The 26042-nt window shown below is 48.9% G+C and overlaps 9 protein-coding genes across 9 annotated transcripts; 3 read left to right on the forward strand and 6 right to left on the reverse strand.

Annotated features, from left to right (window-relative positions):
• Positions 1 to 34: 34 nt before the first annotated feature.
• On the forward strand, positions 35 to 1040 carry EI90DRAFT_3122133 (uncharacterized protein; the record flags this gene model as incomplete). Its single annotated transcript, XM_039063462.1, has 2 exons — positions 35 to 219; positions 272 to 1040. 2 exons carry the CDS (start codon positions 35 to 37, stop codon positions 1038 to 1040), a joined length of 954 nt encoding a protein of 317 aa, XP_038917235.1.
• A 98-nt stretch (positions 1041 to 1138) lies between these two features.
• EI90DRAFT_3145274 (uncharacterized protein) lies at positions 1139 to 3029 on the reverse strand (the record flags this gene model as incomplete). The annotated part of the gene is made up of 13 exons (XM_039065257.1): positions 1139 to 1202; positions 1255 to 1401; positions 1452 to 1591; positions 1615 to 1705; positions 1735 to 1815; positions 1870 to 1973; positions 2030 to 2067; positions 2178 to 2345; positions 2402 to 2450; positions 2511 to 2562; positions 2627 to 2745; positions 2816 to 2930; positions 2962 to 3029. 13 exons carry the CDS (start codon positions 3027 to 3029, stop codon positions 1139 to 1141), a joined length of 1236 nt encoding a protein of 411 aa, XP_038917236.1.
• Positions 3030 to 4589: 1560 nt separating this feature from the next.
• On the reverse strand, positions 4590 to 6232 carry EI90DRAFT_3015540 (uncharacterized protein; the record flags this gene model as incomplete). Its single annotated transcript, XM_039056905.1, has 11 exons — positions 4590 to 4618; positions 4686 to 4743; positions 4794 to 4818; positions 4878 to 4934; positions 4988 to 5126; positions 5350 to 5403; positions 5541 to 5592; positions 5740 to 5811; positions 5873 to 5992; positions 6037 to 6115; positions 6165 to 6232. 11 exons carry the CDS (start codon positions 6230 to 6232, stop codon positions 4590 to 4592), a joined length of 753 nt encoding a protein of 250 aa, XP_038917237.1.
• Positions 6233 to 6859: 627 nt separating this feature from the next.
• On the forward strand, positions 6860 to 7512 carry EI90DRAFT_3122134 (uncharacterized protein; the record flags this gene model as incomplete). The annotated part of the gene is made up of 5 exons (XM_039063463.1): positions 6860 to 6985; positions 7042 to 7133; positions 7193 to 7257; positions 7326 to 7354; positions 7426 to 7512. 5 exons carry the CDS (start codon positions 6860 to 6862, stop codon positions 7510 to 7512), a joined length of 399 nt encoding a protein of 132 aa, XP_038917238.1.
• EI90DRAFT_624488 (uncharacterized protein) lies at positions 7489 to 9868 on the reverse strand. Its single transcript, XM_039067871.1, has 20 exons — positions 9635 to 9868; positions 9482 to 9560; positions 9411 to 9424; positions 9340 to 9360; positions 9126 to 9231; positions 9018 to 9069; positions 8927 to 8958; positions 8848 to 8872; positions 8778 to 8789; positions 8711 to 8726; positions 8595 to 8653; positions 8498 to 8512; positions 8382 to 8436; positions 8298 to 8322; positions 8173 to 8230; positions 8080 to 8104; positions 7961 to 8024; positions 7798 to 7896; positions 7604 to 7749; positions 7489 to 7542 (listed from the first exon to the last, which is right to left on the reverse strand). The coding sequence occupies exons 1-19, from the start codon at positions 9697 to 9699 to the stop codon at positions 7687 to 7689; spliced, it is 885 nt and encodes a 294-aa protein (XP_038917239.1). The 5' UTR covers positions 9700 to 9868; the 3' UTR covers positions 7489 to 7542; positions 7604 to 7686.
• A 695-nt stretch (positions 9869 to 10563) lies between these two features.
• EI90DRAFT_623726 (uncharacterized protein) lies at positions 10564 to 12841 on the reverse strand. The gene is made up of 19 exons (XM_039067870.1): positions 12600 to 12841; positions 12462 to 12540; positions 12391 to 12404; positions 12315 to 12335; positions 12190 to 12264; positions 12098 to 12101; positions 11991 to 12042; positions 11897 to 11928; positions 11818 to 11842; positions 11747 to 11758; positions 11680 to 11695; positions 11469 to 11624; positions 11353 to 11412; positions 11269 to 11293; positions 11157 to 11214; positions 11074 to 11098; positions 10955 to 11018; positions 10794 to 10892; positions 10564 to 10744 (listed from the first exon to the last, which is right to left on the reverse strand). Exons 1-19 carry the CDS (start codon positions 12662 to 12664, stop codon positions 10682 to 10684), a joined length of 945 nt encoding a protein of 314 aa, XP_038917240.1. The 5' UTR covers positions 12665 to 12841; the 3' UTR covers positions 10564 to 10681.
• Positions 12842 to 14808: 1967 nt separating this feature from the next.
• EI90DRAFT_3153844 (uncharacterized protein) lies at positions 14809 to 19983 on the forward strand (the record flags this gene model as incomplete). Its single annotated transcript, XM_039065892.1, has 8 exons — positions 14809 to 15073; positions 15134 to 15239; positions 15294 to 15582; positions 15639 to 16428; positions 16488 to 16645; positions 16708 to 19032; positions 19083 to 19301; positions 19356 to 19983. Exons 1-8 carry the CDS (start codon positions 14849 to 14851, stop codon positions 19981 to 19983), a joined length of 4740 nt encoding a protein of 1579 aa, XP_038917241.1. The 5' UTR covers positions 14809 to 14848.
• Positions 19984 to 20571: 588 nt separating this feature from the next.
• EI90DRAFT_3122138 (ras guanine nucleotide exchange factor domain-containing protein) lies at positions 20572 to 23202 on the reverse strand (the record flags this gene model as incomplete). Its single annotated transcript, XM_039063464.1, has 7 exons — positions 20572 to 20957; positions 21009 to 21225; positions 21310 to 21639; positions 21776 to 21935; positions 22048 to 22246; positions 22366 to 22800; positions 22842 to 23202. The coding sequence occupies 7 exons, from the start codon at positions 23200 to 23202 to the stop codon at positions 20572 to 20574; spliced, it is 2088 nt and encodes a 695-aa protein (XP_038917242.1).
• An 818-nt stretch (positions 23203 to 24020) lies between these two features.
• Positions 24021 to 25421, reverse strand: EI90DRAFT_3153846 (protein-tyrosine phosphatase-like protein; the record flags this gene model as incomplete). The annotated part of the gene is made up of 3 exons (XM_039065893.1): positions 24021 to 25063; positions 25130 to 25345; positions 25407 to 25421. 3 exons carry the CDS (start codon positions 25419 to 25421, stop codon positions 24188 to 24190), a joined length of 1107 nt encoding a protein of 368 aa, XP_038917243.1. The 3' UTR covers positions 24021 to 24187.
• Between the last annotated feature and the right edge of the window lie 621 nt (positions 25422 to 26042).

The raw sequence follows: 26042 nt of genomic DNA on the forward strand, positions 1-26042 counted from the left end.
CTCCAATGAGTTTTAAGGGAGTCATCTCCGCTTCATGGCGTCCCTGCTTGAGCTTGACAGTAACGACTGCTATTTGGTAAACAACGTGTTGAAAGGAGAGCTTATCATCACTGCCTTTGACTTATTAAAGAATGAAGTCGCCTGGCAGGCGATGAATCATCGCGGGAACGAAGTACCCCGCCTCGTCGCTGTTCAGGGCCAAGTGGAAGAGGATGGATCGTACGTACGTAATCTTCGGACCTATATTCGTGCAGCTTATCGTTTATCCTAGCTTTCCGATCTACCGCCATCCTGCAGACAATTCCCCACCGTGTCTCCCCTTCACCCCGACCGTCCTCTACATCAAGCGCGAAGTTGAGAAGGTACTGACGCACAGCCTCAATCATGTTCTCATCCAGATGTACCGAGATGGCAATGATGCGATCTCGGAGCATTCTGACAAAACGATCGATGTTGTGAAAGACTCCAAAATCGTAAATGTTAGCTTAGGCGCTCAGCGTACCATGGTTCTCAGGCCGAAGAAGTCAACCGCTCAGTCAGCCGCTAAGGCAGCAGGGGAACCCACTCCCGACTTTGGCTCACCAAATTATAGACGTCCGATCCGAATTCCGCTGCCCCACAACTCAATGGTAAACACATCGAATGTTCACAGTGACATGAATCTGAACGTGAATTCAAAGTTCATTCTGGGTTTGAAGACAAATCGATATTGGCTTCATGCCATAAATCGTGACAAACGGCCTGATGTCGAGAAATCGGAAGCCGAACTCTCTCCCGACACCGAAGGCGTTCGTATCAGTCTTACATTCCGATGTATTGGTACCTTCTGCACTGCAGATGAAAAGCACATATGGGGACAGGGGGCAACGGGAAAGAGGCGGGAAGATGCCAAACCGACGACCCCGAAGAGTCCAGAGTATCGTGAAGATCGCATCAACCTTATCCGTGCGTTCTCTAAGGAGAATCAGGAATGCAACCTTGACTGGGATGTCATATATGGTGCAGGTTCGGATGTGCTACATCTTGAGGGCGTCGAGTGATTCGTATCCATCTGCAATGCCAAATAGGGAGTCTACAGGGCATGTAATTGTAATTCCAAAGAACATGCTCTTGAGCACGGAAATAGACACATATCCCTTTATTGGAACTTTTCTGCCTCTAACTCCCAGATGGCCTTCCATTCCCCACGCGCACTTTTTTTCCTATAGATCCCGTTAACAGGAGTACTGCCGATGACAACCATGAGCTACTTGCCTGACAGTGAAACAAGCAATCCCTAAATAATTTGTGATATCTTGAATAACCAACGTACAATATCGCCCATAGGAGAACAGCAGGATTCCCAAGGAAAAGAAGACAACAGCCGCCTGGCCGATGGAACTCGATGCAAGAATTGGGGAACTGCGAAAACTGAGCAGCCGGCTATGTCCAACGTAAACATCGATGCTTACCGCCCTAAAAGCTTCTGGGCGTGCCCGTCGGTGGCGATTATGGCTATCCATAACCAGTCCCAATTCCAAAAGGGGAAGGATGTCTTCGTAATATGCGCCGTGATAACTTTCCCACCTATAGCAAATGTCAGACCATTCACCTTAAAAGGATGTCGAGAATTACTAGGTGTGCGAATTCGAGACCCCATACACAAAGGTATGGCATCATGTAGCCTGAACGTACTATTGACTTCCCAGGACTCCCCACAAGCGGGCTGGAAAGAAAAGCGACATGCAGTGCAACACTGATGCAAAAGGCAGGAGACGGAGGATGGGCATCAGACCGGAATTCCCCCGCTTTAAAGATTTATACACGTTCCGATAGCTAACGGAAGGACAATGAACGCAGTAGCATTGGCTGAAGAAGCACGGAACGCACCTGATAATAATGTTGAACCCCAAACCAAAGGCGGAGAAGATCATGAAAGCTATCTTCAATGGGATTTGTCGAATCGATGGAGAGAGGCCCATCGCACTTGCAAACTGAGAGGCAATAGGCAAAGAGAAAAACGGTGTGGTCCAGAATGCGGTCCCTGTACCCAGTTGTCAAAGGGGCAACCTCCATTAAAATGCAGAACTTACCAAACATGCCGGTCAAGACGTAGATGATCACGATAATAATAATGCCTCCACAGGACCCGAAAACATGCCAGATACAAAACACCTGACTCAGGCATCAGGTAGAACTTCCTTTGGTAATGTCATCGAACAAACCGGTATGAAATTCCTCCCAAGTGGTAAGGTAGAAATTCGCCACCGTCGCTGTCACCGAAGCAACCGTCCACCAAGACCGCGTCAGGTCCAGTGCTCTTAAGCACATGATAACTTCCAGGATAGTGTTTAGTGCGTCGCACCCTAAATATCATAAAGCTGAAGAGACATGCAAAACCAGGACGAGAAATTGAAAATACCATGATCGAACAGTTCACCGAGGGGCCCAGCCATGCCAGTTTTGCGAGCCTGTATTCTGCACCATCAGAGACTTGAGTGGGGCCATCTTATAAGAAACTACAAGCAAACCTGCCCATCACATGCATCTAAGGTTTGATATATGAAAAGACCTGCAGCCCAGCTTTGAGAAGACGGGCAGCAAATGAGACAACACGGTCACTGCGGCGAACGTATGGGGAACTCACGTAAAATATATCCATTGAGGTGGACCGGGTGCGCGCCCCGTTTCACCAAGATACTGGTAATCATAATGTATCAAGGTTGCAAAATTTACCGCAACAAGGAACAGTCCAGCAAGGGTAATCTATGGAAAGAAGACGCAGTTCGGGTGTACGCTCTGCACTGCTTATAAATGCGTGTGCAACGCGACCCACAGTGTTCGGAGCAATAAATCTTGGGAATAACATCGCAATCTTCGTCCAAAACTTGTTTAGACATAATCTGCCCAGAATGGATCTGCACCAGCAATAACACATCTCAAAGGAACCACTAAAAATAACTTTAAAGGAACAGCACACACTTGTCTACCCCGGAATATTTGTACATATGGAGGTTCTCCAGAGCGAGATCAGGAATAATGACGCCCATGTCGGTCCAGGATGTGCCACGGTTGAGCCAAGGGACGAAATTGATTGAAAACGCTCGAGGAAACCACGTGACACATTTGAAGGTCAATTCAACAAGCGCTTGACGATATCCAAATAGAGCCCCTCAATGTTGCTGAACGATCTTCAGTCAAATCATTACCAAGATGGTCGAAGATACAGGTGTGAGTAACAAGAGTGCCTGGTTCGGCCAATGGCGATTTGTAGCGCCGTAAAGTGGCTATATAACTCACCGTTTTCAAGGGGTTGCCAGACCTTTTTGGGGGGCTCGGGGTGAGAAGGAATACCACAAGTACTGTCTACTTTATAGTAGTCTCAACTCACGTGCAGGGGGTCACGACAGGCCCGATTACTCATCGGTTTAGAAGTGATTGAAGGCACCTTCCGTCCATTGGTTGTTGAGGGTATGGTTGATTATGCAATTTGGTCTCACCAGTGATCCTCATTTTAATCGTTCTCCCCTCCGCTCCCGCCTCCACTACCTTGGCCGTGCACGATCAGATAAGTGTCCAGAACGGGGACTCGTACGTGGGCCACACAACGCGCAGCTCCGACGACCGAGAACCAGAGTACAGCTTGCACGCATTCACAGTTTCAAACACGATCCATGGCGCTCTTCCAAGACGGATAGAGCCTCAGAGCCTGGCTCCTTTAGATCCTCAAAACTAGATGGCATTGGTTTTGTATGCGTGGCGAACGCACAGTGAGTTCCTGGAGCCTTGTTTGAGTGGGTTTCCTTACGGACGTGGTGGAATATGACTACATGGTAAAAAAAGGAGTAGATAACAAGGACACTTTTAATAGACTTGCTCAAATGATCCGCCTGGGTATCAACAAGGAGCCAAGTGTACTATTTTTAGGGTGGGAATGGATGTCTGGACGGATTTGGCTTGCCTCACTATTCGACGGCAAGGAATCTAACGATATATGAAATATTCTATGAATAACAGAAAGCATCAGAACGTAGGGCGGATCGGGTCGGAGTTTGTTGTCAGGGATGAAGACAGATTGGATGCGGCCGCGACTCGCGTTGTCCAAGAAATGCGCTCAAATGCCTCGGTTTCCGGACGGCGGAAATTATGGACTGCAAATATAGATTATCGGATAAACAACATGTGCAGTTAGGAGTAACTAAAGGATTATTCCAAGCCCACTGGAATACACGAGCTTTCGAATGCTGGGTTATCCTCGTATGTCCTAGACTCTGGTACAGCAGCTGGCGGCTATGTGAGCTGGTTAGCACGAAGAGGGGAGCACAGTGGATATTTATTCACTTCGATCCTGGCCATTCGAGTCCACAATGCAGCTTCATATTCTCCCTCGTGATTCGAATTCTTATCAACTTCCCTGACCACCGATACAAACAAGGACGTAAGCGGCTAGCAGAAGGGTCAGTGCTGGGAAAGTATTCAAAGGAGGGAAAATGTACTAATTCTGGACGTTCATCCCGACCTTCGCGGGCACTCAGAAACAGTGAACGGGAGTGCAGACTGGATGATTCATCAGAAACCAAAACACCGGATAGAACAAAATTAAGGTCTCCCTACTTGACCATTAAGCCGAAGACATAGACTATACAGCAGACCAAATTAGAAATGGAATTGCAATAGCTACGAGTCACGCCCGGGCAGGCACTCACATTCACAGTTCAATACGCTCAAAGGGATGATCAACTGAGCTTCTGAACAGAACACACCCTATGTGTACGTGGTGGACTTCTGGCGTAGCTATCGACAAATAGACATACGATAGAGGCGCCGAGTGAGGCCGTGCTGAAGTGTCATCCAGAAAGTTTAGCCACACCAAGGAACCATGAAGATAAATTACGCACGAATTTAACATGCCTGTTGCCAAAATATAGGAAACAAACCACATGTGAGCGTTGCCTCTGAAAGGAGGGTCAGGGAATGCCAAAGAGAACGTGGAATATTCGAATCTTACCTGGAACGTGCGGCGCCACGTCGCCATATTGAGATCGCAAGGGAGCCACAAATCAACGCATCTGTGGACGCTATCAGGAGGGTAGCTAGGGCACTATACCAGAGGTGTGTAAGCTGGATGGGATCAAATGTCATTGATACTAGAGGCAGCCTGGAAAAATCAGGGGGGCTTCATCGTCAAAGATTAATATCGTCCTTACATCCTAGATGTAGCAGCTATATGTGGATGAATGTGGTGACCTGATACCTGATAATAGGGAAGGATCGGAAATTTCATACCAGTTACAAAGCCTTCGAGCGCCATTTGTCAACACGTAGTTATAACATGCAGAACAATTGATGCACAGTTGTTGACCGACTTACCAATTTCGAGGACGATAGCAATGATCTTAGATGGAAGGATGCGATTTTCTGTCACTAAAAACCGTTATGGGGGACCACAGAACTTACAAAAAAAGCTAGTAATAGTTTGCGTCGCCAAACTGTTTGATGTAAAAAGATTGGGGATAATAACGCGTCAGGGAATATACGCAGGTTCAGTATGTTGCACTTACATTTATACAGGATATGCACAAGGTAAGCTTGGGAAGCTATGGCGGCAACGGTCTGAATATTGGGTCAAGGAACAACGGACTTCATGGAAAAAAAATTGACAGACATCGCAAAGAACTGGAGTGAACATCGTCCTTAGAAGGGAGGGCGTTAGCATGTCATAACTCAGATGCTGACCCGAGATAGTTAAAGAAGACGCACCAACATATTTTGGCCGCAAAAGAAGACGTCGGATGGAAAAGGAACACGAACAAACCGGTCCACAGGGTACCGCTAGTGCAAGAGTGTATTTCGGGCCTCATGCAGTGGGTTGCAGTACAAAGCGGGAACGCACAGATCGAGTAAAGTGAGAAACCTTCACACACGCAATCCAGAGCTTAACACGGTATTTCACAAAGAATGACGAATCAAGAGTACCATAACCCAATAACCTGTACATCACGTCCCAGTAGCACTGTACGGTAAGTCAACATCAAAAACGACGAAGTTGGTACCTACCAAACCCTTCAGTATTCGATGATCCCTCGAAAATTGCTTAAAGTAGCAGAAGACTTGGACCGTTATAATTCCAAAAAGACTTCCGAACTATGTTTTCAGTAATCTGAAGTCAAACTCGAGGGACGCACGAAGTAGCGAAAATATTCGAAACGACCACGATCCCAAGGTAGATATGGATGGATGGCGCTTGGCTCATGGCCGACACCGCTAGCACAGTGGGGACCCTCAGAGTAGCTGGGTGTTATGTTTTATGGTGTGAAAGACTGGGCAGGACTCCGCCCTACGCTGGGTGAATCTCGGGTATTTGGGCAGCATGGGGATGATGACAGAGGAAATATTCTAGCGGAATTGATCCGCTTTACTGGAGATGCAAAATTCATCGCCGCTGCATCTAGGAACTAGAGGGCAATGGACTCCGGAAACGCAAACAAACGGAGACGGCGAGCCTTATCTCACCCATAAACGTTCCGTATCAAAAAAAGGGATCGCAGGTGTGTTTGCCCGGTGTAAATTGGGATGAGCAGGAGATCTTAGTCCTGGAATAGATCATTAGATTGCTCAAGTTTCTTTCCCTACTGAACAAAGCGTTCCTGGCAACTTTGAACGGATCATTGGACGCTTAAAACAGGACAGGCCAAAAAATTACTACCTATGTAAACCACCTGCATTCGCAGTGATGTCGCGGCCCGAATAAGTAACTGATTTTGAGCAACATAAAATGTGGTGAAATGCAGTCATGCGAGCACATCCCAAGTTTGGCAAGAACCATTCATATATGCCTCATCGAGTCACCGTCTACATAATCAAGATCACATCGCTCTTCATGCCTCTCATCGAGGAACCGCTTCCTGCGCTTCTCGCCACTCTCAAAGGGCCATCACCACCTAACCGCCCCCATTTGATTTTCTATGCCGACATAGACCCGGAAACGGGGAAAATGTGGTGTGGAGTGCATATATCCTGCTTCCCGTTATCTAAGTAATTACTTACATCCATATGCAAAAGGACTGCCGCGACGTAGAGGGGGACATAAAGGCCGCTTTCGGCGCGGAGGATGGTCCGACAGGCATTATAATCTATGTTGGAAATAGACCAACGTATGTAAATATATTTTATCCCCGGAACACCGCCAAAATACCAATATCTCTGGTCGCAGATGGAAAGATCCAAATAACAAGTATCGGCTGGAATATGGTCTCACAGGTACTTTGGCCATTACTCGTCCGTGAAAGACGTGGTTGCACGGCGCCAAACTGACTTCATGCCATTCTGTCCCTGTGTCAATCTAGCAATACCCACAATAATCCGTCTCCAGGATGTACGTCTCTTTCCTCACAGCCTCACCATCCAGTAGCGTTGAATTTTCTCACTGCTACAATGCCATGCCAGGGAATCGAAGCTGACCGGCTTGTTGAGGGCGAGATAAAGGACAAGACGAAATTGGCCGCATTTACAGACATCGATGTTTCGAGTTGAGGTCCGTAAGCGTCCGATCAGCGAGTTTAGGTAAATGATGACAACGGTTCATTAACACGGATAAAGCAACCTTTTTCTTATCCATTGACATGGGCGTAGGGCGTGGTCGACATGCAGGGTACCTATTGTGAAATTTTAATTAGACTATCATGTACAGATGGTCCAATAACAGCATTAAGCTTCGAATGCCGGGTTGTCTCGGTAATATACGAGCGAGTCAGTCGCTGGGTACTCCGGCTATTAGAACCATGTCAGTGGGAGATCGAGACGGGCGCAAGCGCTTACATCAAGCTGGGTCATTCGAATCCGCAAAGTTCGTTCATGCTTCCCTTCAGATCGTAATTCTTGGGCTACTTCCCTCGTCACCATCACGGAAATAGACTTCTGCGTAGTTGGATTAAGCGAACAATTGGCAAGCGCAGGTAATGGGCTAAGATTTTTTACTAACCAGGTTTCTGGGGCATACCACGGCGGCATCAGAGGTTGCACGGAGTCGAGAACGCAGGTGCACACTGCAACGGACTCAGTATTGTGCTGCAATCACACATAATAGCCCGGGGACATTACTTGATAATTAATGCGACAGCATAAACTGTAGGGACCGAAGCAGTGTGACCCTAATCTGACTGACAACATGTGCACCGCGTGTGCGTGACTCACTGGAACCGATCATATTCCCGATGGTATTGAGCAAGTCCAAGCGATCGGTGATACTACTCTGGAACGGATAGAGCACAACGGATGAGTTTTGAGCATATCAGAGTAGTAAGAAAGTGTTTCCGCACAGCGAGTGGAGCACAGGATGTTAGACTAAGATAAAGGAGTGTAAGGTGACGACTCCCAAGGAACCATGCAGGGTATGCACTTACGACGTAATGATCCCAGTAAAAGCAGCCCCAGAGGCCAGAGACACCAAAGATCCATCTGCTCTTCCCTACCCTCAGCGAAATCCTCCGCTTCAACAAGATGGCGAGCCTTAACTTACCTTCTGGCGCCAACTCTTCGACGAATCAATACAATCCACAATGTGACCGTAGTTGAAATGTCACAGAATAGCAGTAGGTTAATATATATGAATGTACCCCAATATGGTCGCACTCCGGTGCCCAGTTGTCCAAGGACATCTGGTGGCCTTCGAAATCTAATATGGCGGACAAGTTAATATACAGAGAGTTGACGATATGCAAAGAGGACGCACAGATTTTGGACTAATTCTGGAACAGATATCAGTACGAGAATGAGGCGAAAAGTTGGATCAGACTCACTTACGCCAAAACCTACCGCGCGAGGCATGTGAGGCAAGCAAAGCCTTAAACCAATAAGATTCAGACTTACCGAATTCGGCAATTACAGGAATGAACTACAAACGCCAGGACTTAGCCCGCACAGCAACTCGAAAGAACAAGGGACACACGATGAAGATGGTCAGGACGCGTTTTTGTCCAACTATTGATGTCATCGACAGATATCAGCTCTCATTCACCCAAGGGAATGGCCTAGCCTACCGAGATGGATGAGACGAACGAAATACGAATGTAATAGGACTGGTATGAAGGCCTAGAAGTGTAACCTGTTAGATACTCAAAAGAAACTGGTCTTCAAGGAATCCTTACAACGCTTAAAACAGGTGCAAAAAAACCCCTGCGGGAAGCGAGCGCGCTATTCGAGCACTGACATCGAATACAGAAATGTCTCGAAACTAACCAGCCAAATGGTGTCCTATTCAGAGAGAACCCGTTATTGACGGCGTAAAATACGGCGGCTGGCAGTGCGACCCTGAAAATCTGTTGGGGAGCGGTATGAGGGGTGAAGATGAAAGAGAAGTACCCTTGAAAAAAAGTTATAAGGCTGAACAGGTTGAGCCGGGCAGGATGGAAGGATTTTGAGGATGTACTCACAAACTAATTCCGACCTAAAATGATTAAACAGGCGTGGGCCCCTTGCCTGGAGTCGAAATTAGGGCGCTCACCAGAAATCGGTAAGCCCATGAATCATGTTTGAACCGCCGCACGTACGTTGCGGTCTGCACCGTGATAACACCGAATAGTCTAGGTACATCAGACGCGATGGGAAAGGCTCAATCAAGCACACTGGAGTGGATAAGGTGGAAAGAAAAACTAACACTGAGTTGAACGCCGCCGCAACAATTACACGCCCAAGGAAGTGTATCGCAGATAGGTTTGGCATATGAATACTGACGACTTAGATATTGCAGGTGAGAAGCCAGGGAGAGGAAATGGTCAGGAAGAATCCCCAGCCGACGTAGACGGCGCTGGCATGAAGCTACAGGGAATGGGAGGACCGAGCGGAATTCGAGTCCACCCATAGTAATTGAATACCTCTCGGCTTCCGCCGTTTGGGCTTGTCTCAAGTGACAGGGGAATTTGCAAATACGGTACCAATGTTTCGAGTCGACCATGGACGCATCATTCGCGCGAAGGGTTCGGGTGCCTCTCAGTCTGCCAGTGCGCCTCATCGATGATGACTTTGCAGAGCGGTTTTCTCGCCGTGTGGTTGCTAGAGTTGCCACATGCACAAAAACAATCTGCGGGGGCAGTGAAGGCGATTTCCTCATTTAGATAAACGGCACAGCGGCGCGGCGTCCTGACAGACAGCAATGATCGACAGTGATGGCTCTCTCCTTGCACATAGGCAGCAGTGGCTCAGCAGCATGGTAGCTAGCCCCGTGCACAAAGAGGCTTCTGAATCGAGCACAACTTGCATTGAGGTACAGGACTGCAAGTAACCACGGTCAAAAAAACAACGCCTCGCAAGCTCGGCCAACCACCGCGAGCATTCCGGACACGTGAGTAATCATCCTCACTGTAACAGAAACCAAGATATATTTTGCAGCGGGCCCAAGGTGTTTCCTGACCAAGACAAATGGATTGTTCAATCGAATTCAGCTCATAGAGGGAGTTCCACGGTACCATTGGGCCTCCCGTCAAAAATTAAAATGCTAAATTGAGTGATAGATTCCACCTACATATATGTTATCAAACCCGCAGATTTCTTTGAAAACGGCTTCCCTGATATGTATTGACCTGGGTGCGGGGCATGGTCCTTTGTTGGATCAATCTGGCCGGGTCTTCGGTAAGCAGAATAAGCATTGTGGAACTTCAGACTATCGACAGAGTATGTACAGATGGTCCAGTAACGCAATGTAGTGTTAAGCTTCGAAAGCGGGGTTGTCCGGGTGATGTAAGGGTGATTCAGTCGCTGGGTACTCCAACTATTAGAATCCACATTAGCGAGAGATCGAGACCGGCGCAAGCGCTTACATCAAGCTGGGTCATTCGAGTCCGCAAAGTTCGTTCATGCTTCCCCTCAGATTGTAATTCTTGTGCTACTTCCCTTGTCACAATCACGGAAATTGATTTCTAGAGTATTTTTGATGAGAGAAGCTGGCAGACGCAGGCAATGCGCTAGGGTTTTTACTAACTCGGTTTCTAGGGTACAGCGTGGCCGTGTTGGAGGCTGTACGGAGTCGAGAACGAAGGTGTACACTGCAATAGAGTAAGTATTGTGCCGCAAACACGTGAAATGGTCCAGGGAGATTACTTTATCATTAAGGCTACAGCATATACTGTGGGAACCATTTCACCTTGATCTAACTGACAACGTATGTGCTGCGTGTGACTTACTGGAACCAATCGAAATCCCAATCAAATGGACCAAGTCTAAGCGTGCGATGATGGAACCCTGGGTCACAGCAGATGAGTTTTGAACATATCGAAGTACGAAAGAATTCCACACAGCAAGTGGGGCGCAGGATGTTAGACTGAGATAAACAAGGATGAGGGGACGGCTGCCAAGAATTCAAGCAAGATATACGCTTACGATGTAATAATACCAGTAAAAGCAGCGCCAGAGGCCAGAGATTCCAAAGGTCCATCTGCTCTTTTTGACCCTCAGCGAAAGTCTCCTTTTCAATAAGAAGGTAAACCCCAACTTACCTTCGGGCGCCAACTCTTCGACGGATTAAAACAACCCACAATGTGACCGTGGTCGAAATGTCACAGAATAGCATTACGTTGATATAAAGGAATGCACCCCAATATGGTCGCATCCCAGTTCCTTGTCGTCCAAGGGTAGTCGGCGGCATTTGGAATCTATGGCGGACCATTAGGAGTTGACGATAAACAGAGACACGTAAAGCGGACGAACGCATGTTGGATGACTACTAGAATAGATATCAGTACGAGAAGGAGGTGAAAAGTTCGTTCGGACTCACTTACGCCAAAAACTACCGCGCGAGACATGAAGCAAGCGAAGTCTTAAACAAGATCCACCTATGTAACTTACCGAATTCGGCCATTACGGGGATGAGCTTGGAAAGTCATGATGTAGCCTGTATAGTAACGCCAAAGAGTAATGAACGCACAATGAAGATGGTCAGGACGCGCTTTTGTCCAACTATTAATGCCGTCAACGAGTATCAGTTCTATTGATCCATCCAAGGGAACGGCTTGACCTACCGAGATGGATGAGACGAACGAAATACGAGTGCAATAAGACTGGTATGAATGCCTGGAAGAGCGGCCATGTCAGACACTCGAAAAAAAAGCTAACAAGAAATCCTTACAACGCTTGAAAGCGGTACAAAAAACCCCCTGTGGTAAGCGAGCGCACTTATTCGGGCACTAGTATCGAGTACAGGAATATCTCGAAACTAACCAGCCAAATGGTATCTTTTCATTCAGAGAGAATTCGTTATCAATAACGCGGAATATCGCAGCTGGCAGTGCGATGCTGAAAATCAATTCAGGAGCGGTATAAGGGGTGAGCACGAAGAGAGATACCCTTGAAGGAGAATTATGAGGCTAAACAGGATGAGTCGGGCAGGAAGGATCTCAACTGTTTCGAGAATGCACTCACAAATTAATTCCGACCTAAAATGATTAAACAGATATGAGTCCCCTGCCTGGGGTAGAAATTAGGACGCTCACCAGAAATTGGTAGACCCATGAATCATCTCTGAACTGCCGTATGTATGTTGCGGTCTGCACCGTGACAATACCGAATAATCTAGGTGCATCAGGCGTGGTAGGAAAAGTTCATTGAAGTGAATAAGACGGAAAACAAACACTGAGTTGAACGCTGCCGCGACAATTGTACGTCCAAGGAAGTGTATCACACATGGGTCTGGCATAGGAATACCTAATAGCGGCTGGTAACCTGCCTGAAGAATACCAACGACAGCGAGTTATATTTCCTGTCGCAAGTGAGGGGCCTGAGAGGGATGGTCAGGAAAAATTCCCCGACATATACGGTGCTGGTATGAAGAAAGCGATGTCATCAATAGAGGATTCACTGGGCCACACTGGCCAAGCGGAATTCGAGTCCATCATTAGTTATTGAATGCATCTCGGCTTCCGCCGTTGGACCCCTGAATGATGCATCAGTTCGGGCGATCAAACCTCGGGTAAATGGCGGGCCTCAAATGCGCAGGCCTGAGAGGTTTGGGTGCCTCTCCGCCCATAATAGTTGAGTAAGGCGCGCTCATCTCAGTGGTGATTTGGCGTTTGTCCTTTTGGCTCGGGCGCGGCCGCAATCATCATAAGATTCATAACCATGATCAAGGGGATTTCAGTTGTAACGTCGGAGTAGCTCAGGGGCCATTGAAAGGCTCGGCCATTGATCTCCTTCCAGTTTTTAGTGCCGGACTGGGAAGCAGCCCCCTGGTCCGCGCCCTCAATGATGAGGTCCTCACTGCAAAACCGGATTGCACCAATCCATGACATTAGCCTGTAGATGTAGTGCTCGATTGCCAAGTCACGTGCAGCTGGTATTTCCCCACACTAAATCGAGAGCGGAGTCGTTGTCTAACATAAATCTGCTGCGTGTGAAGGACATGAATATGCTAGACTGACCTGAGTTCGTGATGTTTTGCTCAGTAACTTTTTCTCAAGCTCCAGGTAAAAATGCCCTGCTCGGTGGTTTAGCAGGTGGACTAATAGTTCCCGTTCTAAATTTGGCATTTCCCCGTTAGGATAAGTATCAAATTCGATACCTTGTCACTGCCCTTCGGTTGTCGTGCGGAGTTCGGGGATACACTGGCGGTCATTCTCTGCAGCGGGAAAATCATATATGCTTGGTCATCTCTAAGGAGGAATTGACAGTCGCTTTCAGAGTGTCGTACGGCAGATCATCGGATTCGTTTGTTTCCTGGATAAATCGTGTTGCTGTGATATATGATGGGACCCTTATACTGTAGTGGAAAAATCAACGAGACTGACTTGGAATGTTGACACTTATTTTGCAGGTCAAGACATAGGGTTAGGAATATGAATTGGTATTCATCAGCCATATCGACGAGCTCGAATATAATCGGCCATCTCTGGTGTATCCAATGTTGGATGTGGGAATGCCTAAGGTTGGAGCCCTGCGATATAATAGTGTACGGGGAGACGTGGGTGCCGGACAACAGGAGAAAAGTACAGAGTATCGCTGACATTTAGCAATCGGGAAGTTTGTCGGTACTGAAATCACGGCAGAATTCCACGCACTGACCTGGGGATTTTGCCTCAAGAGCACTTCTCGGACTGTGAAAACAGGCGTGTGTCTTTAAGGCCCGACACGTGAAACTCCCCAAGAATGCCTTCAAAATTCTAGGATGTCAGACGGTCTACGCAATACACCGATAGTCACATCCCGCGCCAGCAGCAGCAAGACCGTGGAGTTCCCGGTGCGCATATATAGCCGAATAAGCCCAGTTTGGAGCTGCACATTGGCCAGGGTCTCTGCACCACCTTTTTATGGAGGTATCAAGTATTTACAGTCCAGCCCAAGATGCCAACTAGGTTCCGAATTCACGGTATACATAGTTGAGAAAAGTGCCAGAGAGTTGAGCCATACACCGTGTTGGAAGGGCCAGGGGTGGAGGGCGGTCGGACGATGTGACAGTAGAACTGCTAAGCATGCAAGGCTCGGTGTAAAACAATGCAGAGTGCGAGCGTTGCTCTAATGGTGTGTAGTGAACAACGCAAGTGCGAGAAGCATGCATGAGTAAATAGACGGCAACGAGGGCTGAAAGGGTCTCTAGACGAGAAGGGGGGTCGCCCTGCGCCATTGTCAGCCCGAAAGTATCTTCAGCATATGCTCGCATGTGTCGAGGATTTCGCAACTGCCAATCTAGGGCCTCCGGACTGTGGATATTCTCAAGGGAAAGGCTTGCGTTTGTCGTACATATCCAACACCCACATATGGATCCCGAATTGGACCTCGAAACTTTGTGCCATTCTACTGGATGGTAGCAGTTGTTGCAGTGTATTTGTCGTTTAGGTTTGCCCGTGACCTAATTGGTATCCCTCCACCTTCGCTTGACGCTTCCTCGATGTCGGTCAGAGGTCCTTGGGACCGCGACGATCACGAAGTACAGAGGCTTAATGTTAAGCTGCGTAAGACTCAGGAAGAATGCGATGCCCTAAAAGATGTTCTCCACAATAAGGACACGCAACTTCAACAACGGGGAAACAAGCTCAATGACGCTCTCCGCAATCTCCAATATGAAACCAGACGCGTGCAGGAGTCTGAAGAGAGATTTTCTAAAGCTCAAGAGGTTATTAGGATATTTGCCTTTCCATACCTCGGTGGTTGACGCGGTTTCAACTCCTTGCAGGAGCTTCGGCGGCAACAATTACACACACAGCAGTTGGAAGAACTGACAAAGCGAGCGACGGAAAAGGCTGAACAAGAGGTGAAGAGATCGAAGAATCTTCAACTGGGTATGTGTATTTTTGCCTCATATGTTGACATCGCCACTCAACATTCTGAATCAGAATTAGATAATCCCACATTAAACATGGAGCGCCAGAGATTATTGAGTCGTATTAACGCGCTAGAAAACGAGCTTTCTAGTAACAAACCTTCCACCTCAGTGGCACCCGCCAGAACTGCGGCAAAAATTTTGGAACTAGAAAACAAGGTCATAGCTTTACAAGCGGAAAACACACGCCTATTGAACACAGCCATACCACAACCCGCCACATCATTTCCCCTCAGCAGCCCCACCCGCCCATCCCGTAATGCATCCGGCCCTCCCTCCGCTCCCTTCACTCGCGAGAAGAAGTGGCATCCTCCTTGCGGCGTCGCCCAAGATCGTCTTCAGTAACTTCCGACTTGAGGCCGACACGTCTGGAACAAGAGCTCGAGCGATGTCGTAATACGGAAGCCGAAAATGAGAAGCTCAAGTCAAAATTGGCATCGACGCAACGCGACCTTATCGTCGCACAGAATGACAAACTAGCTCAGGAGCAACGTTCAAGACGGGAGGCGGAGGAAATAAAGGACCTTCTGGAGAGAAAAATCGATGAAATTGCTGAACTCCGGGAGTTCTTAGTATCAATGCCAAACCCTGATGCCCTTGAGGCGAAGGTGGAAGAAATTGAGGCCCGCCGTCAACGAACGGTGCTGTCTCTTGGGGTGTTGGAAAGGATGGTTGAGAATCAACTTACTGGCCTTAAGAATCGACTTTCCCGCCCCCCTTTACATCCCCCCTCGTCTGGACCGAAGCTGTCGCTGGCGGTTCCTGACGGAACTCTTCTTCAGGCTAGGGTGGCGGAGCTTGAAGCACGCCTGACCGCACAGGTTATCGTGACAAAATCACTCGAATCCTCTAGTGCTTTCCAGTCATCAATCGAGGATGTTAATCGTGATGATCGTTCCTTCTTCGAAAGGCGAATACAGGAACTAGAGTCTCAATTGGCTACCGAGAGTGAGACAGGGAAATCTCTTCGAGCTGATAAGGAGTTTCGTGCCTCCGACTTTGTTCCTAGAGCCGAGTACGAGGCCCTCCTGGCCGAATGCGAAGAGTTAGAGAAAGAGATCCATATGCAGCAGGCTGCATTGAATCGAGAACACCAAGAAAAGGAACAGTACTTGAAGGAATTGAAACAATCGCGTCAGAATCTCAAGGTATTCCCGAACAATCCCAACTATTAACATGGATTCCCTTATCGTTCTTACTCGTCTAGGCTGTGAAGAACGCGCGGAAGGAGCTGGGTGCTCGTGTTGTTGATCTTCGGGCATCACTGAGAGGAGCCTCTGATGATGTCTTCCTCGATACTGCTGTATTGCCGAAGATCTCTCCAATTTGTCCAGGACCAGGCGGTTTAACAGACGGGCCTTGCAGGTCAGAGATGCAAAAATGAACTGCGCTACAACGTCGATACTGAATGTGACTTTCGTACATAGATTTCCGGATGATTCTAGCCAAGGGGAACTCGCAGAAATTGCTGTATTGATTGATCGACTTCGTACCGAGCGAGACGACCTACGACGGACGCTTCAGTTTACTGGAGAGGAGGCCCGTGCACACGTCACCGCTGTCGAGACTGAACTATCTCATTCAAAACGCACAGTCAAAGCTTTGGAGAGCCAACTCGCCTTGACAATGGACGCTTCCGAAGCAGCCCGTCGCTCGATCGAGTCGGACATGGATGATAGGGCTCAAGCGTTGCAGGCTACTTCACGGGACTTGGCGACCGCCCAGTTCTCGATGGCTAGGAACCAGAGTTTGGCAATTTGCGCCTTCATTGCCCTCGGTCGAGTCGACGAGCTTCGTCTGCAGACGATCAGCGACTATGCAGCGATCAAGAACGTTGTTGTTGAGCTCCACTCGAGACTTTCTCAAAGTGAAGCTGATGCGAATTTGCTTCTGATGGACTCGAGATCCCGGGACAGGATCCTCAAGAAACGTGCCTCCCGATTTGCTTTGATAATTGATGCGTCCTTTATCATTATCCAGAATCTTCAGAGGATGTCTGAAGACCAGAATATCGCTGGGCAATCGGAAATCGAGCACCTCAGAATGGCTATCGAGGAGAGTGAATCCCGTGTGGACATGATGAAGGCTAATAACCATGAAATGGTAGCGTGTCTTAACGACGCACGTCATTCGTTGGAGGCTCAACAGACCGCGCTCGCCAAGATGGGTGCTCTGAGGGACGAGCGGAATGATCTTCTGGAACGGTGCCAGGAATTGGAAGACGCTGTGAAAGGACTCAGAATGCAACTTGATGCCGCTACGGACGAATGCCAGCGACTTCAAGACAGTCATCAAGCTCCCTCTGATGATCACAGACGTTCAAAACGTCGTGAGGTTGAGGTTGAGGTTGAGGATGAACTGGAGCAAATGCGACTTCGGATTGACAGGCGCACGGAGCAAATTGCACTGCATCAAAAGGAAATAGCTCGACTTGAGACCAACCTCACTCTCCTTGAGGATGCGAATCTAGAACTCACGAGCGAATTGGAGACGAAGACGGCGGAGTACAACCACATGATCGCAGATTGCGCCGAAGCTCGTGCAGTGCGTGATGCAGCTATCGCAAGGCTTGAAGCATTGGAGGAAGAGATCGACCAATCAAAGTCAAGACAGCTTCCTCCCGATCGTCCAGATGCTTATGACGAGGGTCAAGTCGCGTGCATGGTTCGTGAAATCGTCATTGCTGTTGGGAGGGCCAGGATCGCAGAGAATGGTCTTGCTTGTTCCCATGAGGCTCTGGTCGAAGCCGCTAATTTGGAAAGTAGATTGCAGGAGTCAGAGGAGGCTCGTGACCGGGTTATCCAGGATCTCGACAATGCCATCGCCAGGGAGCGTGAAGTGTCCGAACTGTTGACAGATTCTCGGTCACAGGTCGAGGCTTTCTTGATAGCCGAATCGCAACGCAAGCAGCAGCACGAGATGACCTCCGCGGAGCGTGATGAATTGCGGCGCTGCTTGGATTCTGCATCCAATGAGTGCGATGTTCTCGCAGCTGCCTGCTCGAGATTGCAAGACGAAGTCGATGCTCTACGGAAGACGCATACAGATACATTGGCGAATCAGCAGATTATGCAAAACTTGATGGAACAACTCCAGCAGTCCCGGGAGATGGTTGAGAGCCTCGAAGTCGAGAAACATCGCTTATTACAAGATTACAACTCCGGCACTGAAGAGCTCAAGAACCATACCACTTCGCTCATGACAGATTATGACCTCAAACTGTCCAATCTGTCTCAGGCTCACGAGTCTGAAGTCAACGATTACAAATCCCAGCAAGCACAAGCGGCCGAGCATGTTCAGGCTTTGACTGCGGAATGCCACTCTCTACGTACTCAACTTACACTATTGACTGAGAAGTCGAGAGGTGAATTGGAGCAAACCATTCAACGGTTCAGATCCGAAAGCCAAATAGCAATGACCAATTTGACGGCTGAACGTGATTTGGCTTTGGCGTCACTGGCAGATGCACGGAGAGCCCTTGATTCACTTTCTAATTCCCGGTCAGACGAGGTGAAAGGACTTCAAACGGCACTTGACGTATGTCGACGCCGGCTCCATGACACTGAGGAGGATTGGAAGGTGATTCAGGGGGAATTAGAAGATGCTCAATCGGCGATCAGGGAAAAGGAAGATTCCATCAAGTTGTTGGAAGAATCCCAGGAATCACTCCGGAGGGAAGTGGATGATCGCGCTGCGGAGGCCAAACGTCTTTCTGGGATGAAGCGCTTCTTGGATCAAGATATTAAGAGACTGTAAGTGACAGTGTTTCTCTCAGGGGGTGGTTCTTAAGGGATATGTACAGTGAAGCTGAAGTCGCCAGAATCCGAAAGGAGTTGAAACAATCCTATGAGCAGGCAGAAGAGCATAGGCGTCGGATGCGCGACCTTGACATCACAACCGCTCACAAGAAGTCTAGACTAGAAACAGAGCTTAATGCCGAGCGTGATAAAGTCAACTCACTTGTGAATGATCGAGACGGCGCACTGAAGCAGCTCGAGACGCTGAAGAATGAGGCAACAGAGTATGTGCATTTCACTATGCAGTACTTGGAGCGTATCTTGATGATCCACTGTAGGCTCAACAAGGCGCAACGCAAGAAGGACGTTCAACTCCATTTGCTCAAAGAGAAACTAAAAACTCTACAACGTGCCCCAGGTGGGGCGGCAATGGCACCTGAGGTTGCATCGCGATCTACGTCTCGCGCCTCAAGCGTTCGACCTACACCGTCAAGTCTAGCGGCTTCGAGATCAACTGGGCCTGGATCTAGCCGTCCTCTGGAGGTTCCTCAACAAAATGCAAGTGCAGCGTCCACCATCATCAACTTAGCACGATCGTCATTCACGTCCAAAGCTTCCACCATGACTCGACCGACTGTGCACCCATCAGCACGCCTACCAATGATGAGCGCATCAATTTCCGCCCCCAACCTCCCACTCTCCGCGAAACCGCAAACCATTGACGAGCCGTCAAGTTCGGGCAAGAGAAAGCGGGAGATCGATGACGAGCTCGAAAATCGAACTCCTGCTAAACCAATCATGGCGTCACCTCGAAGCCCCTCTCGCCTGCGCGCCATCACCGAGAAAGGTCTCAGAGTGTTTACTCCAAAGCGCCCGCCAGCAAAGCAAGGTTCGATATTTACTCGCGCAAATTCGCCCGATGACGCACCACCCGTCCCCTCACTTCCCGTTGGCTATGTTGATTGAACGGACGAGACCTTAGCAATGTAATTTATTATTTCTATTTTCTACGTTGCAGCACTGTGGTTCCCTCCATGACAAATTTGACTCGGCTTCGTTTGTATTTTGGTCAATGTCCAAGGTCGTTTTTCCCAAAGGGAGCAGCGCCATACTCGTCAACGAATGGCTAAACTGTACTACAACCAATGAAAGGAGAACTCCCAAGAGACGTCAGGGCGAAGTTAGTGTATGAGGAATAGGAAGCTAGGGGACCAAAGAAATGGTGTGTCGCATACTAAACACAAGGGTTGTCATACGTGGAGGTATCATATAGCTTGCGCGTGTACGTTCAGGTTTGGGTGAGCATTAACTAAACGGGTAGCGGAGAGCCCCGATGGCAGTACCAGCTGGTCTGTGAGAGTTATAGGGGAAGGAGATATGGCTGGATGATATGGGTGATAAGCAAGTGAGAAGCAAGCAACAAGTAGACAGCAACATAAAGGAGAGAAAGGCAAGAACAACGTAAACAAAATCCGAGGCGGTTGTCACAAGTGCTGAGGTTGGGCTGTGTTCTGTTTCGCCCACTTTCAGAATCCGGCTTGTTCAAGGGTACGTCTATATGGCAACCAAAACCATGGCGAAAGAAGCTTTAGCTCCATGCGGTTCCTCTCTAATAAAAACCAGCAACGCGAACGTCACGTACCGAATATCGGAATGGTCATCCTCGCCTCCCCGCACAATCCTTGCTTTCTCCGTAAACCATTCATCAGGGCAGCTATCCGCAGCGTCCATCTGCTCCTCAATGAACTGCATCAGTTCTGGGTTCTCTTCTATTTCAGGCTGGAATTTCCGGTTCTGGAATCGGAGGGCGTCATCGCACCATTCCCGGACTAATTGACGTTTGTTGAAATTGATCAGCATTGTTGCAGGAATTTTGGAGGGAACGGTGTCTGGGTGAAAATCAGAATCTTCCATTTCTTTAATAACATCGAGGTATAGTTCTGAAATGTAGAGATGAGCAAAGTGAATGCGAGAGTGATCAAAAAATTTACGGATAAACGGAACACAAGGCTTTGTCTTGCCGATAGCATCGTGGGCAGCGCGAAGCGAAGCCCATCCTTTCGTCGGTCGGACCAACTGTTTTAGCTGTTCGAGACGTTGGCCCTTGTCAACGTGAGACCAAGTAAGATGCAGCTTCTCGAGGCACTCTGCGCGGAGGCCTTCAGTAATCGCAAACACTGCATGGAAATTGCCAAGTTGGCGACATTTCTAAATAAATAAGACTGGAGTGTAAGAACGACAATCCATATGAGTCGAGAAACTCGCCTCATCAATTTTGATCAGCTGATTGACCATGTCTCGGCGTTTTGAAAGCTGTTCCGTGTTGAGAACGGCATACGTGACGAGAGTCTGCAGCCTTGTCGAGAATTGAACAAATCTAACCAAGTTTCTGGTATACTTCGTCGGCTTCCCCCAATCCTGGCATTTCGACCACGACGCAAGCTCCTGAGGCAATATCTTCTGGTACATCGAGTATTGCATGAGCGTAAGCTGCTGGGCGATGTCGACCGCATCGCATTTCAGGAGGTCACCTTTCACGGCTTTACGTAGTAGTGGAATCGCTCGGTTTCTCCGCCGAGTGGTCGGGGAAATTGAAGAAGGCGAGATTGGTTGTTCGGGCGCCTATTTGGTGAGTGGAAGGCCGCATAAAGAGGAAGACACATGTGAGTTCATAGAACGAGATAAAGAAGAGACAAGGTTCCGAGGAATCAATAATGAGAAGCTGCTCAATTAATTAGTGATTGTGCAGGTCACTTACACGTGCCTGAATTAGTTCCAACAACTTTCTAGCATCCTCCGTATTGGGAGACGGAACCCTGATACATGTCAAGAAATCCTTCAACTGCTTGACCTGCTCCTCGCCCTCAATTTCGACCATGTTCTTCTCTGTCACCCAATAGGCGAGCACTCGCAGTACGCTGAAAGAAAAAAGCGGTCAGTACGAGAGCGCCACAAGAGCCGTTCTGAAGCAAGGAGTTGAAACACCCAAGACCATTCCCCCAAAAGATCAAAATTGAGGACTGAACTTACCGGCACTGAACCGGTCGGAGCTTACAATCCCTCCATTCCCTAAACTCCGCATCCGATAACTCTCGGGGTTCATCCGATGGCTCTCGGGGCTCGAGGCTCTCGTACGCTCCGCACAGTAGATCGAGAACAGATTTTGTATCTGCGAATGTCCGGCAGGTGGCGAAGAATGTCTCTCGGAATTTAGCCTCCAACGACTTTGCTATTTAAGGGGAGGATAGAAGTCAGTTGAAAAGCTCGGGTGTGCGATGTGGTCAGGCAATTGCCGCCACAAAGTAGGCATTGCCATAATAGGAATTGCAAAGGAGAAGAGACACGCACATAATACATCCTCCGTCAGATGTTCCACCAAAGCTTCGAGTGTCCCGGCTGTTATGTTGCCGTTTTGATCTTTCACGAGCTCATCCGGAAAGTAACTTGGTTCCAGGTACCAGCGTTTTGGGGAAACCGTAGGGTCAATGTCACGAAGAGTTGGTTGCTGGAGCCTTCGCACAGGGGTGGAGGTACCATTCGTAGTAGCGTTGCTACGCAGCGACGGGCGCGCAGATGCTGAGGAAGTGGAGCGAGGGACGAAGAAGATGTTCGGTGTAGGCCGTGGGAGGTTTTGGTCACCCCATGTCATGCTCAGGTTTGTCGTTGGGCTCGGAATAGGTGCGAGGGTCCCTGATCGGTTTGGGGTTGCCACTTGCTGAGCTGGTTGTGCATCGGAATGAGATCTGGTATGTGCTGGAGGTTGTGACGAGGAAGTTGGTCCGGCTGTTTGAGAAATCGGCTGCCAACTATTATTGGGTATGAACGAGGTGTGACAGTAACGGGCGATTGTTGGCGGGATAACAGGCGATTATGTGCTGTGCGAAAAGGGACAGACGCGGGATTATGAAGATGCGAATATACAGTTGCCGGGGCTGACTGAGGTTGAAAAGACACTGGAGATGCGGAATATGAATACTGGCTTGAGCTAGAGGTGTATGACACAGGAGACATGCTTCCATTGTTTTGTGAGTTGTGAGTTCGGCCAACATCGCCGGCAGATGGGCCCGCTGGATACTCATCGTCAGGATACAACTGCCCCGACGGCGAATTGTCGAGGTCGATTTGGGGCTCAACTGGCGGTTTTCCGTTGACCTTAGGAACATTTATGCGGGACGTCGGGTTCATCGTGGAACCCCGTGCCGGATCTGTAGCATGGACTGGTGTTTGGATGAGAGGAAAATGTTGGTACCGGTCCTGCATGTACAGTACAGCTTGTGCTGGGTCGAGCTGCGCAAATAGTTTGACGAGATCCAGCCCCCTCGGCCAGTGTCGAGGGACACACCCTCCCACCACCCCGACGCGTCCATGCCGATGACATTTATAACATGCCCAGCGCTACAAGAGAGGATGTCGTCGTCATATGCATCAAAGTCATATAGAGCGACGGCATAGAACAAATGCTCCTGCCCCGAAGATTGCGGCCATGAAAGGTTTCTAATCATGTGGGGAGCGCGGTAACGTAGGGGTGGAGTTGAAGGGAATATTCGCCCCAGATGCAGAAAAGCGCTGAGATCCAGAGAAGGGGGGAGCAGAGGGGAATGGAATTATAGTTGTCGAGGTGACCAGAAGCGTAGTAATGGGATGAACGAATCTGGGAAAGAGAGAGCGCTTCTCGGCAATTCCCGGTGCAAGTGTGCCCGGAAACCACTCAACACGCCCGCGGCAAATATACGTGTTTGGTGACGAGACTCAGCTATTGCGTGAGCATGATGGAATTTGCCTCTGATGAGCCCGAAACAGCTGTCCTGCCAACAATGAATGGTTTTGTCCGCTGCTTGACTGCTTTTGTGATCAGTTTGCGCAACCCGGCACTGCCTCGCAAGAGATGCAATGCTTCTCGGCAAAAACCTTATAGGTACTCTTATGGGAAGAAAGCATAACAAGCGAAACAAGGGGACTTTGGAAAAGTGTTCATGGGCGCCTCAAACATGCCTGTAGCCACCATTATGTAAAACGAAATACTGTGGGCGTACAAGGTCAAATTATTGAAACATCTGGCTCTATCAACAGTATAGGTACATCCACACAAAGGCAAAAAAAAGGGGAAAAAGGATAATTCGGTTTGAAAACTCCGAAATTGCCACCGAAATCAAGGTATTTCCGTTCGGTCTCATGCCTGGTCCCAGTTGGACGGCCCTTGGGCTTCAGTCAAGGCCTCAGCAAGTACGTCATACACGAACAACGTCTGCTCAGGCCGCTGCAACATCCCCGGTCGTTGTTCCCTCAGCGAATCCACCTCCTGTGCGATGATGTCTGCCTTCAGCTCCGCGCTGATCAATTCACCCAACGGAGAGTGGGCGGGGGGCGGTGCAGACGGATCCAATTGATCGCCTGTGTGATCAAGCAATCCATTCGCTCGAAGCACAGAGGAGATGGCAATAAATGTGCCGGTGCGACCGATCCCAGCACTGCAATGCGCCATGATGGGCGCTACCGATGGTAAAACCTCTGACGACGGGGGTGCCGATGATTGTGGCAATGAGGCCATGTCAACGGCGACACTCTTCCCACTCGATGAGGCGGTGACGGAGCAAGATGCCCGATTGGTCTTGTCTACGGCTTTTGCAAGCTGGATGATTGATCCTGTAGTATTCGGCACCCCATTATCTGGCCAGGCATCGAAATAGAAGTGCTCCACAATACTTTTAGACCCAGCTCTGTCATTACCACCAGCAGACGACGCGCTCGGTGGGACAAGCCGGACTTGCAGCGTGTTCTGGATCGATTGGGCGTCCTCCAAGGTTTTCCTAAACAGAAGCGTTACTTCAATTGTCGGCGGAGCCTTCGAAGGGTCCGTTGGTTTGGTTGGTGGAGCGAAACGCAGTGTACCCCCAGGTCCAACGGTCAAAGGAACATAGGGATCCGCCTTCCGCCACCTTCCTTCCATAGCTGCCGTAAGCTGCACAATCGTCCTGATTCGTTGATGGGGAGGCGTAAGCGGCGTACAAAGTGCAAAGAACGAGTGCATAGTGGACGGCAGCGGCGCCTGCATCAAGGTCATCCAATCCGAATTTTCAAAATTAAGAAGGGGGGGTTCAATCAAGACACATACCTGCGTAGCAAGCCACCACCTTCCACCCGCATGCTCTCTGACCCAATTCCCGTTGAGATAAACCTGCTCTTCGCTGGATGAGCCGCTATTGACCATACAACACCCGCGATCGTATGCTATCACGTCATAATACCTGTTTAGCGCCCTATTCCCTGAAGTGCGCCCCTTTTGGGTAGAGTAGAAAGCAAATCGAGACTGCAGTTCTGCCTCATCGATCTGAGACGTAGGATGTAAGCCCAAGTAGGAGGCTTCATGCAAATTCGAGCGATCACCTCACGTTCTGAATGCTCATACGAGACTGCCTGCGCCCTATAATCCTCCCTCTTATCTTCCCTATCTTGCAACTTCCTCAACACGAAAGTGCTGCGTTGCTTCTCTACCAAGATTCTCTTGAGCCACTCAGGCAGGTTATCGGCTCCTACACTTGAGAAGCGGATGGAGGGGCGGCGTTTTGGGTTTGCTTCTTTACCGACTTTCGTTTGGTACTAAATATGAGCCCTTGCATGCGTGAAGCGCTTGTCTGAAAAGTTGAGTGGGGAAACTGATGTAGAGGGCTGACAGGAATCACCCAATCGATGGCGAGCATAATTCTAGATCGAATTTGAAACATAGTTATAACAAATCAATTCGGACAACTCCGCTAAAATTTGAGACTTGTCCGTTTGCACGCTTCGGGATTTCTGTCTGCCCTCTCGTTACGCCAATACTTTGTCGATGGGCTCTTACTGGGTCATTCCACGGTTATGCCTCCAGTTTTGGCCAAGTCTAGTAGTTAGTTTTTCCAGTTGCTCCTAGGCCAATCTCCCGCACCTATTATTCTCTCTGCATCTTCACGATCGGTTTTTTTATTGCCAGAATGATGTGGTGTGTACCGATTGTAAGTATTCGGTCTTGCTGAGGGTGAAGGTGTTGT

This window comes from Cantharellus anzutake, assembly GCF_015039405.1.
Source record: "Cantharellus anzutake strain C23 chromosome Unknown EI90scaffold_18, whole genome shotgun sequence".
Lineage (NCBI taxonomy): Eukaryota > Fungi > Basidiomycota > Agaricomycetes > Cantharellales > Hydnaceae > Cantharellus > Cantharellus anzutake.